General features: G+C 36.9%; 1 protein-coding gene across 1 annotated transcript; it reads left to right on the top strand.

Moving 5' to 3' along the window:
• The first annotated feature begins 836 nt into the window (after positions 1 to 836).
• Positions 837 to 19080, top strand: LOC124170134 (synaptic vesicle glycoprotein 2C-like). The gene is made up of 11 exons (XM_046548832.1): positions 837 to 966; positions 1183 to 1221; positions 3590 to 3751; positions 5650 to 5812; positions 7201 to 7322; positions 7978 to 8222; positions 9490 to 9680; positions 13914 to 14209; positions 14628 to 14787; positions 15127 to 15254; positions 18084 to 19080. The coding sequence occupies exons 1-11, from the start codon at positions 879 to 881 to the stop codon at positions 18137 to 18139; spliced, it is 1650 nt and encodes a 549-aa protein (XP_046404788.1). The 5' UTR covers positions 837 to 878; the 3' UTR covers positions 18140 to 19080.
• Positions 19081 to 20231: the final 1151 nt, after the last annotated feature.

The raw sequence follows: 20231 nt of genomic DNA, 5'->3' as shown, positions 1-20231 counted from the left end.
TACATAATATTACCCGCGCGGAATCCCGAGGAGAGTTTATACATATTGTTCGCCGGGAAAGTGTTAAATCTTCCGTAGAGATAATTTCGGCAGTCAGCTTACGCATCATTAAATGAATAAAAAAATGTGCTCGTAGGGAATTGACTCATTTAATACGATAGATAATGTTACTTTAGGTAACTCGTATCTTAATAGATACATTCGCTTTAATCTTTAAATTAGCGCCAATCAAAACAGCTAATCGCGGGAGTAGGCTCACTGGTTATACTGCTCGAATTTATACGCAAACTCTGGTTCACTCAGTCGCCGCAGAGATTTGTCACACGTGCGACCAACGTACGCTGTAAACGAGATAGATTAACCTAGGGATGCACCCCTACGCTAGAGAGCCGTTCCTTCCTCCTCCCAAAAGTGACCTCGGAGGTCAAGTGTGCGAGTGACTTGAAGAGGCTAGCCTGTTCGTTGCGTCAACGGTGGATCGGAGGACAATCTTCATAGACCTTCAATAAAACCATTACTGATATAGGCCAATCCCTGGCCCCTTACCCTATCAAAGTATACGCGTCGACATCACAGCGTCACAAACATCGGGGGCTTAGCGGGAGGTAGACCTCGGCGCTCCACGCAGGAGCACAAGCAAACACATTGCGCGGCGGGAAGATGGATTGTGAGGCAATAAACTGTCATACGCACAGTGAAAAGAAACCAAAGCACAAGTGGGGTACATCCGGTTGGCTGTGAAGGGTGTTTGTTCTCACGATGAAGTCAAAAGCTCTCCTGGAACATGGGAATTCTATATCAGGTAGGTGATATCAAGAGACATAGTTTTTCGGTACCTATACGCTCACGACACTCGTGAACAAAGGGAGAAGTTTTCAATGGCGCCCAACACGAATTTGAATTCGGTGGTGTGCCCTCCAAATGAAGAAAAGAAGAAGGAAGACGATCGATCGGAGAAAGCTGCTTGTTAGCTTAGTTTTTCGTGCCCAACTTATTTTTTGATTGATTGATTTATTACAACCATATGGATCCGCTGGAACGAAAAATCTTTATAATACACGCGATTTCAACACTTCTGCAAAGAAAAATTTATCGCTCAAAAATGTTGGCGGTGGCATTTGCTTGCCCTAACTATTTTGACGATATGGAGGATAAACTTAAATCTTTCATTTCTATTTTCAGCGACTGCAGTGGATTACGAGACCGCCATTCAAACGGCAGGTTAGTGTAAATATATCAAGGGTTATTAATAGCTTATAAAAAACCTATCTCACATTTGAAATATCTATCATTCAAAAGGGCATTGTGGATTTAATACCTGTGATGTATGAGATCACTGATGCAGCGAATAAAAAAACTTCTGAAATAATTAAGGTAATGATTAATGAATAGTATGTTGATTGCCAGGGTATTACTCTATACGATAGTGTGTTCATCGTAAATATAAAGGAACACATTGGAAAATACTTAAATTAAACAGCTTATTAAGAATACGTTTGTTACACTGAAATCGTTCGTCACATGCTCAAATCCACGGATCTATATTATTTTATTATTACGTTATTATTTCATTTCTTATCATTTGTTTCTTATTATTTTATTTCTTATAAATTATGCCAGAAACTACGAAAATTCCTACTTAATGATGTAGCACCAAAATAAGAAAATGGATGTGAAAGAATCAATTCCCTTGTCCGAGATTCGATGTGTGGTCCCCTGATATCCTGTCATGTATTCTCGTAATTACGGAGTCATCGCCAAACTGAAAATGATGATCCGATGGTGAAACTGGTACTTGCAAATCATACCTCCCCGGCCTTAGGAATATCCGTATTAGAATTCCGATCAGGCCGTGTAATTATTTCATGGCAAGTTTATCCGAACAGTTTTCATATATTTACGCGATGATCAAGATATGCGAAGACTCTTGATTATGAAGACACACACTGAATCCTGTCACGCAATGGTGAAAGTGATTTCAAGCACAACAATCCCTACGGTCCATCTATAATACTAACTCTGCCAGCCAGACCGAAAGGTCGACGTATCTCTCGTAAGATTGTCAATGGTGATGCAGCGAAAGCGGGTGCCGTGCCAAGGCCAGTCAGCTGATCGGTGCGCGACTTGGACGGGATCGCCCGGAAAATGGCACACCCCCAGATTAGCCGGCGCAAGCCGCGCGAATGCAGCGAAACTATAGAGCGCGCTCCTGTGTGCCGCGCGATTGGCGTGTACCCCTAGTGTACGAGGTGTGTTCAGAAAATAACGGGAATTTTAGCACTTGAAAATATGTTTATTTACTATCTACATTAATGTTATCGCCTTCAAAATAACCCTCATTAGATATTATACAATTCTGCTAGCGCTTCTTCCAATCCTGGAAACACTTCTCAAAACTCGATCTTTGGGATAACCTGTAGCCCTATCAGCGATTCCTTTTAATGCCATCTTTGCTTGTAAAACGACGGCCTTTTAAGGTTGTCTTTACTTTTGGAAACGGCGAAAAGTCACTCGGAGCCATGCCTGGCGATTATGGAGGCTGGGGAATTGTTACGATATTGTCTTTGGCCAAATATTCACGAGCAAGCAATGAAGTGTGAACCGAAAATCGCCAAGCTCCTAAAAACACGTCGTGCCTTGTGTCGGGACGAGGCATGGAGAACCTCTTTATCGGAATATTCACCTGAAAAACGATCATCGAGAACATTTGTAGGAAGTTGTTTTCGTTGTGGCGTTTCGGTTTCTTTCCCCCAAAGCGAGAAAATGGTAGGCCACATACACGATCACCGCGTCGAGTTTTACGTGCTAAGTTAAAAATTCACCAAGCAATCAATTAATTTTTATCTCATTAGGGCATTTAAGTATTTGATCCTGATAAATTAAAATCAATAACGTGTACCGATTTAGCTGAAAATGATGAAAACCCACTATGGAAAGTGCAGGAAAATTTTCAGAAGGACTATGAATCAATCAATGGAAATTGCTTTTTTGACAACTAACTGCTTCACAATTCACTACGTTTTGCAATCAGCTCCGTGAAAACGGGAACAGGCAAAATATTTATTACTATCCACCGAGGTAAAAGAATAGTTGCTAATTAGATCGCGAGAATGCGTAGAAATACCTCCACGGCATCCGACCACAAGTTTTACCACTCCGGATACTTATAAAGGTTATTTTTATGATAAGGTCCATGGATAAATAAATAGCTATCGGGGCTAGGAAATCTGCCATCGAAAATGGGCCATTTTCATGGAAATCTTGGAAATTCACTGAAGAAATGCACATAAATAAATGGGTAAATGTGTTAGAAACCAGAAAGACAAGGTGACTATAGAATAATTAGGTGATGAGTGTCATTTCTAGGGATACAAAAAACTATTTTCCGCCATTATGAGGGTATTTATTAACAATCAAACTCTTGGAAGACAGTTAAAGGCGTAAGAAGTATTTTTTCTTAAAATATTGTCTCCATTTTTACTTTTATGTGAAAATAGATTTAAAATAACTGTAGAGCATAAATTACTCTGTACAGATATCTAATTTTAAGCCCAAAATGGCTTCTAATGAAAGAATTTATTTTCTCCAGGTCAAGGAAAATTCCAGATTGGTGTTATGACTGCCATCGGTGTATATTACATTGCTTGTGCTTTCCAGACATTTTGCATAAGCTACCTTCTACCCTCGGCGGAATGTGACCTTCGGATGACTTCGTACGACAAGGGTCTCCTCAATTCATCAACTTTCATCGGTAAAAGTCTTCCATAGCAAGCTAATACTTAATTTAGTACTGAAGAATTTCAAGTTCTTTTCAACGTAGAAATAAATCTTTAATTATCAACCTGGAAAAAATATGGAACAAAAATATCAAGATTGGAACCTGTAGAAAAGACAAATGAAAACGAAGTGACATCCTTTAGGTCTAGTAATGACACAACAGAGAAGAAATTTAGGAATACGACGAGTGAGAATCTGCTATGAAAAACAGTACTTCGCCGGGAAAAATGCCTGAGGCCAAGCTACGTTTTGCAATCAGTTTATACGCTATAAAAATACATTTTTGATCATATATTAAAGTTTTAGTTGGCTATTTCTTGAGAAAATTCAACTTTTAACAAAATATTTAGCTGCAGCCTTAGTCATGATCGTGTGAAAATTTGTAATTATCAAATTATAATGCCCTCATCATACATTTTTATCAGGATAAGGAAGCAACTTAATATCGAATTGCTGTCTGACTTTAGAATATATGCAGCAATGGAAGGTAAACATTATGTTTCCCATGTATTCCGAGGTCAAGATATGAAAATAATGTTAGTTCAGAGAATTGATATTAATAAGTTATTAGATTGACCTGTTACCATGGTTTACGGCCAGGATATGACAGTAGGTATTATTTTAGACCCTCTTCTGCCGTAGCAGTGTGATTTATTTCGCCAAGGATTATTCCGATTTTGATCGATCAAGCTCCAAAGGAGGGTCTTGCTGAGATGAAAAGGCTGTTGGGCGCAAATTTCAATCCCATTTGGAAGTTTTTTCTCCTCCCACTGTAATTAGCTCCACCAGTACCTTCCATCCCACCGCTATTTTTTATTGAATTTCGAGGACTCAAGTTATCGCTTTTTCCCCACAATAAAGGATGCAATGTATCATAATAATTAATAATGCTGGGTGTAGATGCAGCTCATAGGACATATCAAATTAAAGCCCGTTGTCAAAGCAGTGGTATAGCAGTATAGAAACAATGACCAGTGTTCATAAATATACACTATACGTTTAGAGAGAATTATCAGATCTTATTTCTATTGAGGTTCCTTACGCTTAAGCCGGAAACCTTAGGCAGTGTTTTATGGAGGGCTACTTATGAAGTTGATCTGTCTGAATAAGTGCCCGAAAAGGTTTGCTTTTCTAATTTTCACATTTTAAAACAGCTCTTCTTCTGCATGGACTTGGTTAAATTCTAACTCATTAGTTTTTTCCATCGGTCCATTTTGTTCTTTTAACTCTCTTACAAAACCATATTTCTGCAGCTTCAGGTGTAGTCATTTCCCTCTTCTATAGTGCCCATATCTGGGATCCATATGTCAGCCAACGCCACGCAAATATTTCAGGATTCCGTGTCTCAATAATAATGCAATCATATACTTGGAGAATAAAAAAAAAAAAAATTGGAAAGCTTTCTAGGCTAATGCGATTCTTCTTTTGAACTCAGAGGAACAGATGTTATCATACTCTAAATTGCTAAGAAGTTAGCAGAACTCTTTATGAATTCGTAATCTCTCCACTTTTATTCCATACTACCAATGTGATTTTTGTTTTCTTGGTGTCTATTTAAAGTTTCAGTAAAAAAAATATAATTTATAATTTCAAGTATTCGACTTAATTCCTTCCCCCTGATTCACCTACTAGAGTCTTGTCATCTGTTAGTTGACTGCAAAGAATTTTTTAAGACCTCCTATAATGATTGATTCTAATCATAGTATTCGAAGTGAGAGACAAATTCTTACGTGCTTTATTTAGCTCACAGGCTTTGGAGCTAGGAACATCTTCCCAGCAGCACATTGAAATAGTTTTTAACAGAATCATCAGTTCATGAATCACGAATATTTAATATGAATTGATATTTGATGTCATTGTATTTTTCCTCAGGGTCCCTGGCTGGTGCCTGCATATGGGGAAAGTTGGCGGATTCCTGGGGTCGAAGATCGGTCATCTTAACGGCTCTCGCCATCGATGCCGTCGCAGCCATACTGTCCAGCTTCATGCAGTCATTCTGGCCATTTTTTATCCTTAGATTAATAACAGGATTTACGTAAGCTTCAATCATACATATACACTTAGAATAACCTAACGCGCCCGGTAATAAAAAGTAACCTCAAAAGGTGGTAGATCAACTACATGTGTGCACACCATTTAGGTTCATCTCAAGTCTATACTTAAAGCAAAAATCTCTGCTGAAGGGGGTAAGAATGGGGATGGAGGCATTGAGTATAAGTTGGGATACAGATCCATTCATAAATTCTCATCTTCATTACCTCTTACGTGAAAGTTATCCGTTATCCTTTCAACGAGTGGGTTGTTAGCACATTAATTTCAGTTTGTAAGGATTAATTAATTCCTTTAAGGCAAGACAAAATTCTAAAATTAGAAGGGAATCCTGTGATAATGTACAAAGAAAAATCCTCCCTCTACACTATAGAATCACCTTGATTTTTGGTGTGACCTATGCGTATACCATAAAGCTATTCAGTCAATTCAAACACTTCGTACTTATTCCTTAGCACAAAAAATTTAGTTAATTTTATATGTTCCCGAAATTATTTTATGTGGAGTTGCAGCACTTTTATTTCTAGCTGCATGATGGATAACTCCATTTTGTTAAAAGCACTCGATGGTAATTTTGAAGATTCAATCGCCAGGAAATAAATGATAATCAAATGGTTGATTCGCAATATTTACCATAATATTATCTCAATTTTTTTCTTCTTAATTTACCATAACGATATATATGTAAGAGTAACCATATGCAGTAGCTGCAGTTCAATAACGACCACTGAATGAAAAGTCAATATCCCTCCTTTCTCGTCTTTCTTCCAACTCCTTCCGCACCTTCCTCACCCAATATAACTGGTTACCATAATCGCACATTATCCAAAGAAGAGGAATTTTTTCCCGAAAAATACCATTGAAGTACAGAATAGATTTCACACAAGCAAAGAGAAGAATAACTTCATAATATTTAAGACTGTCTAAAAAAACGCATACCTACCATCCATCTGCATACCTTTTTACCGATGTTACATAGTGACACCATAAAAATGAAAATAATTGTGACGGGCAATTTTCAAGTGGTCAAAGTTTTGGAATTTTGCTTCAGGGATGAAGCCACGACATTTTTATACCTTCCAGACAATTTGAAATCACAGTACCTATGTGAACGCCCTAAGTTTTCTTTCCTCTTAGCCAAAGACAAATGAATTCAAAATGAGTGATTATTGCCCTCAATGGTGCTCCTTTCGACATTTTGTCACCCAAGTTTCATCTAGGACCTCGGTCTTTTTTTTTATGAATAATGATTTATTTAGAGATATCTAACATTTACGGATTATGATGATGATTTACAGAATTAATTTTATTACTTTAACATTATACATAATTTCCTCTTATAATGATGCTCTTTTTTATTTCTTGATCTATCAGAAATTTGGCAGCCATTCCAATATGCTATCCATACTTAGGGGAACTTCACTCATCCAAATACCGGAGCCGAGCCCTTTGCTGGACGGAAGTTTTTTGGGCCCTTGGGACTGTTTTAGTTCCCTGTAAGTACATACAGGTGTTATTCAATCAAAACTTTATTAAATCATTCGAAAACTTATTAAAACTATGTTGCGCAAAGGGTAGTTCTCGGGGATGCCTCCTGTCGGTATATGTTTTCAACGATTATTTGCATTTCTTTTGCAAAAAATTACATTGTGCCCCTAATTTTATGATTCTCAATCAGAACAATGTTTTTCTGTGTGGATAATTTTTCACATGTCTATTTTTGCGTCGGATTTACAATTATCCGTTTGATCTGAATAGTTTTTATCGAAAAGCATTTATAAAACTTGTTTATTAAGAGTTACCGAAATACTTCATGTTCCATATTAACTCAAAAGCTCGATGGATTCAATTAGAAACTAGATTTTCTTTTTCCTCTTATCTTAACCTCATTTAATTAATGATAAAATAATTCTTGGAGTATAGGTCATGTATATTACCCATTTATATGACCTATACTCCAAGAATTGTTTTATCATTAATCAGAAACTAGTATATCTAACTTAACTTTTGTTCAGCGGTAAAAAAACTGATGGTAATAAATGGTTTAAAATGAAAAAATAAGCGTACGCCATAATGATGGTTTGAAATAAAGACGAAATGAGATGTTCCGGTGATGACAGAGCAAAAAGGATGCAATTCAAAATGTTTCAGTGGTAGCCTGGGCTATCATCCCGCGTCCATGGCTCCTGGGATCCAGAGATATTGGCTTCCGGTATAATTCATGGAGGATATTCATCGCAGTGTCGGCCCTCCCTTCCATACTGTCCATCTTAGCCATCTACTACTTCCCAGAATCCCCGGCGTTTCTCCTAGGCAAGGGGAGGCATGACGAAGCTCTCGAAGTATTCAAGCAAATTTACCACTTCAACACGGGGAGGCCGACCCACACCTATCCGGTAAGACCTAATATTGAGGGATGGGTGACCTTTGATGGATTTCGATAAAAATTCCCTAGTAACACAGTCTGTTGGCCCAACGTTGTTTTTTGGAAGGCATCGTTGGGAAAGGGGACGTTTTGGGCCAACAGACTGTGTAACTAGGGTTTGGATAGTTGAAACAATTTAGAGTAAACTTTTTACCATGTGGAAATAGCATATTTACCAAAATGGCTTAAAATGTTAATGATTTGCTTATAATCTTGAATTTCGCTTACGTTTTTACTTATTAATAAAGTTAATTAATTTTTTCATAATTTATTTAGTAATTTTTTGGTCAAATTTATACTTTGAAGAAGCTTCCATTAAATTGAACAACGGGGAATCGTGTGTTCTGTGTGTAGCTAAGAGAGATTTAGGGAACTGACCAATATTTCATTTTCAGCAAAGCCAATCCATCTATCTCTGCAGCAATTATCGTAAGAAAAGTCCAACACCAACGCAGTATTTTAGAACTAGAGGCATATTGGCTTTCCAAATACCAAAGGGAATGAATGACTAACTAGCGATGATTCATTTCTATGGCGAAAAGCACGATATCATGAAATATAAAGTGATAGACATACAGCCGGTGAGGAGAAAATCTTTCTTCATCAGTAGAACCCTTTTTCAGTTCAAAGCAATCAACTTACACCAAACTGTTTCAGTGAATTTGGAATTCGGTGTTAAATTTGGTGCCAGCCCACGAACTTTTAAACATTTTTTATTAGTTAACGGAGTTAATTTATAAATCCTTGAAGGTATTTCACAGCTTATTCAAGAATCTTTCACAGATTTAACCATTACTTTTTTCTTTTTTAGTCCGTTGTCCTTAGCTCCAAATGTTATGAATTATGTTTATACAATAGCATGCACATTCGCTATCCTCCAGTCCTTTTCATTGGTGACTGAATTTACTCCCCTCATTTTCTGTAGGTACTTAAAAGCGAATAAATATATCAAGACTGCCGGAAAAGTTGGTAGATTTTTAACCTTTCAAAAGAAGTTTAACAGCTACATGTCATGCTTCCATTCCTTACTCCAACAACATCTCCAGGTAGAATAATTATTTCCCATTTTGACAGAAATATAATATATTTCATTTGTCTTCTCCTCACTCACTGGCAGATTATCGTAATTATATTCCCAATATTATATACAATTTTTCATTCACATCTTTCTCTACAATTACCACCGCAGTTATGCCTGAATTCTTCACAAATTAAAATTTATTTCCGGCAATTTTCAGGTTAAGCGGCTGGAGATGGATAGTTCATTTGAGAGCGACGGTGGCTGGAATGCAGAAAATGTTGAGCAGAAGACGGAGAGCGTAATGTCAAGGATAATGGCAATGTTGAACCAAATGGCTGATCTGTTCCGGCCTCCTCTTCTAAAAAATACAATGATAGGCCTACTCGGCCTCTTCTCTCTTCAGCTCGGGTGAGCCAGCAGTAATCACAAATTTGCTCATTAAAGATAAGTATTCATGCAGCATTACTCATTCGTAAGTTAATTTATCATAACATTATTCCCTTCAAGTTTACAAGACCTGTTTTTCCCAACGCAAGCATATCATAAGGAAAGCTTACGCAAGTATGACATCTTGCAGCTTATATTTTCGTCCTTATTGCTGAAAATAAACCAACCAAAAAAATTAAAATTTAATATCTCGATTAAATTTTAAAAGCCTCTTAAATATTATGCACAATTCTATGCATCCAATGCTAAACAGAATCCCTTCTCAAGCACTGTGGAAACCTTCCCCGTCTGCTATACCTGGCAAAGAGAAACGTAATCAACAATATTTTATTAAAATAATAGGGTAAAATACCAAGATAAATGTGTGAATAATTATCGCGAGCATATCATGTTAAGACAACTAATTTCGTGAAATGATTTGTTTAGATAATGTATATTCAAGCGCGCCAGTTTAGGGCTGCTTCAAGGTTACCTCGACGGTAAAAATGGCACTATATTATCCATTTCTGCCGAAAAAAAGCTGCCAGTCAAAATCTGGGTGAACTCCTAAACGACGACTAAAAATGCAGCGCTTTTAAATCCCATGGCGACGTAAAAGACCTGCTACAGGCGGGATATCCCTTGGACAACGTTATGCGCTCGGCTGTAAGAGATGCTATGGAATAAACCGCGTCCTGATGAGTGGGTCTAGGTTTGTTTACAACAGCAAAGAAATATGCTTCAAGGCCTTTCGATGAAGACGTCCTGAGGGTGTCATCTTGGGCACTCGCTGCGGGGGACGGAAGGCGAATACTCTTTCGCAATGACGATCCAGCGGTTGAGGATCTTGATGAATGACGATTGATCGTGCATGAGACTCATGCCAAAGACGATATACGCGATCGCCTCAGAGAATTCTCCGAACGCCATGCGAGAGGAAACATAGTGCGCGTAGTGAGCCGATAGGTAGTACAAAAAGCTCGATAAGCGAGTAAAGAGTCAAGTGGTGTGTTTTTTCGTTATTTCGGAAAAGAAGGGGGTCCTAGGTCTGAGGGAAATATCAGCTTCTGGCACAAATCCAAGAAATTCACTAAGACATTGTTCTTCTATTCACTCTCTCATGATGATCTACACATAAAAACAAATATGAGTGACAAAATTACTCATGGGAAAAATTATTTTCCCTGAATAGAGATAGGCATAGGAGAATAATAGGTTCGTGCTAAATTTATGTATTTATACTCAATAAAAACAGCCAAATGAAGGATGAATTAATTATTTACCTTTATATTTCCATTTTAGAGCACATTCGAAAAAAAATATTCTAGTACTAACCAGCAAAATATTCAACCGTAAATGACCTCATAGGTAGTACGAAGGTGAAAAACCACACTGCAAAAGCTCACGTCATGATGTAAAGTAATTTTACGGCAAAAAATGAAGGCGATATTATGTTTTTTAACTATCAACAAATATCGTTAAAGGAATAACAGCGGATTAGCCAGAAATATAGGCACTTACCTACCTCCGCGGAATCACCCGAAAGAGCACTTTTCCACGGAACTGAAATCATTTACCCTTAACCCTTTATAACCCAATGTTGCTTCTAAGCGACATCAAAAATGTTTAAACTTTCAGCTCTATCCAGGAGATACCTAAACTAAATATTATTTTCTAGTGTAAATTTTAATGACGAAATATTTAGCTGCCAGGATAATTATCATTGAGTGTAAAATTTTCAAGTTTTCAAAATAAAAAATATTGAAATTTGATTTCTCCCAGAAACGGCACTAGGTAAGAAAGGGATAATTCGCAAATTCAGGTTTGAATCCCGGACAAGGAAAATGATTTTTCCTGAGAATACTTTTCGTGATTAATTTAAACAAAGAAAATTTTGAACTATAGACCAATTTAGATGATGCGCGTAAATACTTATCAAGAGAAAATAGACGTTGCCGAGTGATAATGAAGGTAAAGCATTATTCTATTGGCACGCAGTCATGTGATATCTCCAAGTATAAATACTGCGGGAAAGTTGCCCTTTGTTAGGGACAGGAGCATGATAAGGGGAAGGTCTGAAGAACATGGAAGGAAATGGATGGTAGGATAAGCGGATTTAGGGGGCGGGGGGCATGGCTCAAGAGGTAGACGAGATTTTTAATACAAAAATTAATAAATTAATACATTTCATATATAAATAAATTTTATATTAAATTTAATAGTATATTTCGTAGAGTAATTGTTGCATATTGTGTTCACTGTTCAATCCCAAATACGAGAAAACAGTTTGCTTGTCAGACCCTACCCCACAGAAAAAATCCTGGATCCGCCTTTGGTAGCAAATACAATTCATTTCGGATGAGCATTATACGTTATATTTTGTACAAAGTCATGAAAGATATGTCAATTGACAAATTGTTTCGAAAATCATGAATTTCAGTGGAATTATATGAGGCGTTTCGAAGAAGCCTTACGCTTCAGCATGCTGCGTTGCAACGTTGTTGGCTGTTAAAGAGAGTTGAAGAAAATCTGAGCGTAACAAAATGCTTTAATGATAGTTCGCATCTCATAGCATTGTTTAGAACTGATTTTAACTTGGAAGGACTTAAAACATGAAGGTTTGAATGTTTTTTGCGTGGTAGGTAAGTGTTACATGAAGGTCTTCAGGTTCATGCAGCATAAAATCTATTTCATTTTTTAAAAATAAACCACAGATACTCCTGATGGCTACATCAGCGAGATCGTTGGAAGAATTGACCTTTTTAGAATCTTCTGGAACAATGAGTGCTAGATGGTCGTCAATCTAGCCGACCTCAGTTGTTCCTTGATTGTTCGGACTGTGATTTATCTGTCGCACACAGATCATTGTATTTCACAACTCCACCACCAAGCCAAATAACATTTTCTTTTACCAATACATAAACTGTAATCGTATCTCTGGTCTTGCGGAGTGACTTGCTTTTAAAATGGAAGTGAGTATTTATGAGGTTGTTTCGTGGTCGACCATCACGCGAATCACTTTTAGCGAGTACTTAATGGTCAAGGCACAAGGAAGTTAATTCCACTGCCGTTGAACATTGCTCACGTGAAGTTGGAAGTCAGAAAAATACGGAGACTGTCGCACCTTTAGTAGAACTGACTTTAAAAATGACAACACATAATTGATTTACGCAAATATTCCCACACATAAAATTTTTCTTAAATCTTTCTCCACTCTACGCTTTCTTTATGTGAGGCGACTTTAATTTCTTTTTGGTTCACTCTAAGACGCTCATTACCACGTCAAGATATCCTTTGCAATTTTAGGAAACAAGCAATACTTTCTCAGAGTGAAAACCACTAAATCGGAAGATCTTGCATAACATTTACAACGATCTCCTACGCGGTAAGTCGGAGTGAGTAGCCCTGCATTACAAGAGGGTGGGAAAAGGCCGTACGAAGGACAGAGGGCGGGCCTTCGCGAGAAGATATTAAGTGAGAAATATAAAGGCTTCTAGTCGTCGATGGATATGTAATACTAGAAGCTATACCTCAACTGAGAACGTTATTTTCAACACTCACGGTGTGGACCGAGTTTAGAAATTGGCGGTCAATGTAAACATTAGCCCAATACACCTATGGTCCTCGATTATTAGGTCACCATGCATATATGGTATACCAGGTACACCATACATACTGACTGATGAAATCCGCAGTCTCACATTGAATAATGTTAAGAAAATTTTTCGTTTATAGATGGCATCCAGCTAAAATTAGGGTTCAAAGAATGTGACGATAAAATGCTTGTATTTTTAAATTAATGATAATAATCTACATGTGAAGTTGACTTTGGGCCATTTTCTTTCTACTAACGTATTTTGACTAAGTATTCCAAAATTGCTAATTAGCCAAAATTTTATATCGCGAATATTGTTTCATCATTATCATGATTTTTATCAGTTTTTTAAGACAAAATAGCATGAGGTGTAGGTACTATAGTTGCAGTATACGTTTTTTCGACGCCCAGAAAAGCCTTTATAGGCCGATTAATTTTTAATTTTTTTTAATATTGTAAAATGTTTGACAAAAAACCCAATTTCAATAGTTAATGGTGAGAGTAAATTAAGAAAGACGTATATTTTAAGTTTTGCAAAAATAACATTTACTTCGTTTCACTGTGGAATCACTTAAATATAATCCGGGCTAGTGTTTGAAGCTAGTGTCCTCACTTTCCAGATACTTTGGTTTCGGGATGTGGTTTCCTGAGCTCTTCAATCGGTTCGAGGAGTTCCAAACCGCCCACCCGAATCAGACCGCGTCTGTTTGCGAAGTGGTCGCCATGGAAATGAAGACACCGCAGTGGATGCTGGACTGGCAGAACGAGAACATTAGCAACGCCGACATCGAATGCTTGGACGACACCATTCAGCCGCAGGTGTTTATAAATACATTTTCCATCGGATCGGCGTGTATAATCTGCGCCATATTTACTGGGGCATTCGTGGAGAAGATTGGGAGGAAAAGAGTGATTGGTAAGTCGACTAAAATTGGCTAATGTGAAAAAAAACTCACCAACCACTGCTCCCAAGAAAAGGAAAACTAATTTCCTGTATCATTGGATAACGCCTTTTAAAGGAGGACACATATTCCTCGTTATGTTTAGGGATCACTTTCACGATCGTTATGCCTAAACAGAAAGCAAGGCTATTATTTCCGCCCAGATTAAGACATTTCCAGTTCTATAATTCTAAGCCTTGTGAGCTCTTTTTTGAAAAAATACTGAAATTTAAGAAACATGTTCCGTGAATTGAAAAAATGTTCACTACAAGATAGGTAGCGATGAAAAAATAGAAATAGAACTTCTCTCAGGGGTTGTGAGACTATGTGATCTATTAAAAATCTTTCCAAGAAGGTAGCTCATGCACCTAACATTATACATATTCTTTCCAGTCACCTCAATGCTGTCTGCTGCTTGCTGCGGAGCAGGAAGCTATTTCGTCACATCAGCAACGCAGAATTTAGTGTTATCATGCTTATTACAAGCTTTCAATGCAGCTTCTTTTTCAACTCTAATGTCTGTGATCATTGAGCTTTTCCCGGCAACTCTAAGGTAAAAAAATATATTCTTGTTCTGACCAATATTATTTTCCCAAATTGAAATTAAATCGAGTAACACCCGGATAAAAAATCTGCTGATAAGTCATGCAAATATTTAATACACTTTTAAATTCCTACTGCAAATATACATCGCCATTTAGTTCAAATAATCGCATATCACATAGACCAAAATATAATACTGAACCTTCCAAAAAAGTTTGTAAATAGCGATAATCTGTGATACATTTAGAATAAAAATAGAATAATCCGAGAATGATGCCTGCTCATTCTAAAGTAAACTCATAAAATACTGCATGTTTAAGTATTAATGCTGAGTATTTATCCGAAACAGGGGACTTGCAACGACAATTTTAATGAACATCAGCTATATAGGCTCTATTTGTGGTAATATAATATTTGGTGTCCTGCTGGATGTGAACTGCGCCATTCCGGTTTTCCTCTCTGCTGGAGTCGTTGGAGGTGAGAGACACCATCTATATACATTGGATTCTATCATTTATCCATGTTGAACTTATCATTAACATATCGCATTTTAAGTATAAAAGTAGAAAAGCGAAAAAAACTTACACCGTACACCTTTTATTTTCTTTAATTTAATATTTTGATAATTTCAATATTTATTTTTCCCAATAAGATTCCCATCAAAATATCACTAAAGCATATCAGAATTCTTAAATTGAATATAAATTTTTGATAGAAGCACCTTCAATCTATAGAGTAAATATTCACCAAAATAGGTGCTTGAAAAGCAGTCGCTTAAATATAATCTAGGGGTTAGATTTATTAGTTATTTAACTTATCTTGGGGTTAGTTTTAGCATGATCTTCAGAAATTATTCCAGAAAAATTTTATTTAATTAAGAATGAACAAGTGGTGTAGAAAAATTGAGGTTTGGAGCCTGTAATGAGAATTGTTGATGGGAAAAGAATCGGGTAATTCCTTAAGAAAATCCGTCAATAATAATTAAAGACGTGCTTTGAGCTCGCCTTCCGTCAAAATACCTGGGTATAAACCTTTAAGGGCTCTTTCATTAGCTAAAGCCAATCTCACGATTTTACCTCACTTAAAATGGTTTTCAATATTGCAATATTTAATTATTTTCGACATCAAACGCAGATTAGTGGGAAAAATGAACTAAAAGCGGAATTTTTATTTCTTTCGCCTGCAACTGAACTACATGATGGAAGTTTAGATTTTGTAGCCATAGGTACATAAGGAAGCGTGTGCAGCAATGATAGAATGAGGAGATGAGAGGATGGATATGCTTTCCTGGCATCCTCTCGGCTTATTTCAATGCGGAAACTCGGCCAGGCGAGAGGTCTTGCAGCGTCCGTCTCCGCATCTGAACCCAGAATCTGACCCCTGAGAGCCGACCATTTAAGCAGGCATTATGAGAGGGAAAACAAGCGTGAAACTAAATAATTGGTATCTATTAATTTAACTTCCAAAATAGCCTCGATGGTTAGCGCCAATTGAGGTCTTCAATATCGTTTTTCTACCATCTGTTAGGGCGAGTTAAGCCGCACTCGTTATGGTGTTTGAGATACTTGTCGATGGTTTTTTTTACGTTCTCTTTGTGACATTATCTGGCGTTATTCGTTTGGTACGTGATATAGTAAATTTTCCCCAAGCTGTCTAATTTTACCTTCAAAGACCAAATTCCAGCAGGAACTATTTCATTCCCACAGTATTCCTCTTTTTCAAAGGTCAACCAAACACGTTCATACAGATCAAATAGGCTTTCATCAAAATCAAGATCCACTATTCATTTTATCATCCATAAATTTTTGTTTAGGGTTAAATTACTCAAATATTTTTAATTTAATGGAATGCATGAATGATAGGAATTATTTCAGAGATATAGGCATAAGGTGGATATGATCTTAGAGTGCTTTCCTGAGGAAAAATTTGCAATATTTATTTGTATGATGACTTTATAATTATATTTGCAATTTTTATAGTGACTTTACCTTTAATTAAGTTTCAACGCTGGGTTAGGTAACCTGATTACAAGCCGTTGATAAACAAAAACTCTTCTCTTCTCGGTTTAAAGAAATATCACCTGTCTCAAGAAAAACAAGAAAGACTTACGGCACGACCAAAATAGGGACGTAAAATCAATAAGGTATTCCTTCATTCATGATAGTCCCGGTCACATAGTTTAGTCCAGAAGATTCAATATAGAATAAAATAGAGTATGGTTTCGCAAAAAAAATATGTCTGCAAGAGGCTCTCAGGCTTTCCCTGATAAACAAGTGGAAGGAAAAAAGAGATTGTTACTGGTACACGGTGCATCGTTACCGATCGGTGAAGGTTGAATGCTGGAGCAAATTGGTGGAGGGGACAACGACTTCGGCAGAGCATCACCCAGGCTCCTTGTGTGGCTGATTTAAAAGAAGCCGGTAAGAGGTGGAATGGGAACGCGACGGACTCGACAGGAGATTATTGCGTCAGAATGAGGAAAACAAAGAAATGTGAGTTAGTGCTGAAGAAGAGAGAAATATGCCAGGCCACTAAAAATTATAAGGTTGATGCAAGGCAATAGGGAAATGATTTAAACCACTTGGAGAAGAGATTGCGGCATTATAATACTTTATGGCGATAATGAATAAAAAATACACGCATAAGTGGTACGAGACCTATTTATTTATACTTTACACCGTTTTTTATGGATAGAAAGAGTACGGAGGATAAAGTGCGAGCGAACCGATTGTAAGCTTAACACTTTACAAAAGGTTCACTCGCAAGATATAATCACAAGAAAATAAATAATCAGTAGCGCCCTGGGCGTACCCAGCGAGGGGCAGAATTTTTGGATTTTACCTAGGCTAATTTCCTGAAAGTCTTAAAGGAAAATCAAGACTGGATTGAAACGAAAATTTTCAACAAAATTTATTTAAACCCACGAAAAATGATATTAATATAAGACATGTAACTAAAATAATTTTTTAAATGAAATAATTTAAAAAATTAATATCATTTATATTAATATAAGTAAATAATTAAAAAAAATGGCATAGGCAACTAGGGTTATTCTATAAGATCTAATATGGAAAGCGGTAAGTAAATAATTACGGTTGAGGAAAATTCATTCGTTTTCGTCTGAGTATAAATCTGGATCATGAAAACTGTAATTATATGCAAAAGATGACCCGTTAAAAACCGGTTTAAAACAGATCATGTCTGTTTTATTGCATTTATGTTATTGTATGCAATGGTTTTTAGAATGTACGAACGCTTTTATCTGATGATGATTGTCACATTAATTAGTATTTTTTGGCCTTTCAGCATGTGGAGTACTTTGTTTCTTCCTGCCAAACACCAAAAACGCAGTCATTTCATGAAAAGGTTGGACATGGGGAGAAGCCGTGGATGAAGTGAACTGTGATCCGTCCAACTACGACGTCGATTGAAGCCTATCTCCGTAAAATGGACATATAAAGTCAACGCATAAGTGGAATGAGGAGACACTTTTTCATCTTACTATTTTGCATAACATGTTTTGTGATCGAGAGACGTGACACATTGAATTCAACTTTTGAGTTGGCGATTTATTCCAGTATTTTTGTTATTTCTTTGATACTTTAGTACTAGACAAACCTTTCTGATTTTAATATATTGCATTTAAGTCATATGAAAAAAAACTTAAAATAAATCTGCCCGGTACGTGGCACTTAAATTTGAAAAAAATAAAGATCCGCTGACATATTTTTTATTAGATGAGGGCCATTTCTCATCACAAGAACGTGGAAAACTAACACCTTACTAAACAAATATGAGCTTCATCCCTATCGTATCTTTTACGGCGTCAAACCTCAAATCCGGAATCCCGAAATCCATTACATTAGAATCACGAGGTTAAGATTTTTTTCACTGATTTTGTCTTTCAAATTTCTTAGTAATGATGACATCCTGATATCATGCGAAAAATTTTCAATCGCTCTGAGATGTGCTGACAGATTTTATTGTAAAATATTAAACAACGTTAAAATAACGATTTAGCCGTTTTCTTCTCCAGAAAAACAATTCATCCATTGCCGCCGATGTATTTATTGACGACCCAGTCAATGATATTACAGTAATACCGATTTTGATGCATTTATTGGTTTGTACGGGCTAGAAAAAGTAAGCAACATATCGGTGAAGTGTGTTTCAGTATGACGAGATTAACTTTCGTCGAGAAATATATGAATAGGCAGGATTATTGACAAAAAATAATGAATGCAGTCAAAAACCCCGATAGCTGCAAGAATATATCGCATATCTGAAAAGGGCAAACGAAAATTTTGAAAAAAAATTCACGGGGAATACCCAAGAGAATGGTATAAAGAATTGGGCCTGAATGTGGAGTATGCAACGGGTATGTTCTATAGCAGAGGGGTTGAGATGAACCAATACGATCTAATGATACAATAAACATGTTATTTCAAATTTTAAGACAAAAAAACGTCACTGAGTGGCGTGCAACATCGCCAAATTTTTCATTTTCAGCAGGACCCAACACTGACGGTGAAAGATGCTCATTTTCAAGGTGACTTTTTCAAGGTAATAATTGTCATCATGTAAATGTCTGCATCCGATGATACCGCTTAGTGGTGAAATATATTGTGCAACTATTTAAGTTTAGTGGAAAAGTAAGAATATAATTATGAATGTAAATTACTTCGACGAAGTGAAGCCTGACGTTGATGAAACATTTGCTAAAGAATTATTGGAACAACTTATTCGTACAAATGCATGGGTATGCGGGAACAGGGGCGCAACCAGGAATTGAGGCTGTGAGTTAAGTTGCAACTAATACCGGTGTGTGTGGGGGCATGGAATACCCACCAGGATAAGCAATAGGTGCGAGATTAATGAATTGCGGAATTTTAAGATAAATGGTGAGTTTTATGGCTTTCTGAGGGATAATTCATCAATCATTTCACTATTTTTACAATTTTATCAGTAATATCAATCCAATTAAGTAAAATGGATTAAACTTTAAAAATTTTCTGGGCTCTAGGGGGGGTTTTATCCCCCAAAACCCCCCCTCGCTGCGCCACTGTGCGGGAAGGCACCAATTGCGGGCATATGAGAAAAATGAGGGGTGACAAACAGCTACGTGGATGACGATAGAAAGTTTTAAAGGCTTTCTCGACGTATTTAAAGTTCTCTTGACATTTTCTCGGGATTCCGTCGCGTGTGTTGTTCTTGTTATCACTACAGTCTCCCTAGCGTAGGGCTGGCCATGAAGATAGGACTGCGATATAGACGGAGATGGTAGTGTGACGGGGACACCGAAAGTAGTGACGATAAAAATGTCGGTCAAAATAGTTTTTTCGAGCAATAGCTTTTAAATTAAAACGAAAACCTCGAATTTTAATCGAAACAACTTTTCAACTAGCTAAAACAAAATATGAACCAAAACATTGAGTTATTGAAAAAAACCGACGG

Source organism: Ischnura elegans, chromosome 1 (assembly GCF_921293095.1).
Source record: "Ischnura elegans chromosome 1, ioIscEleg1.1, whole genome shotgun sequence".
Lineage (NCBI taxonomy): Eukaryota > Metazoa > Arthropoda > Insecta > Odonata > Coenagrionidae > Ischnura > Ischnura elegans.
This window is presented reverse-complemented; position numbering and strand designations above follow the sequence as displayed.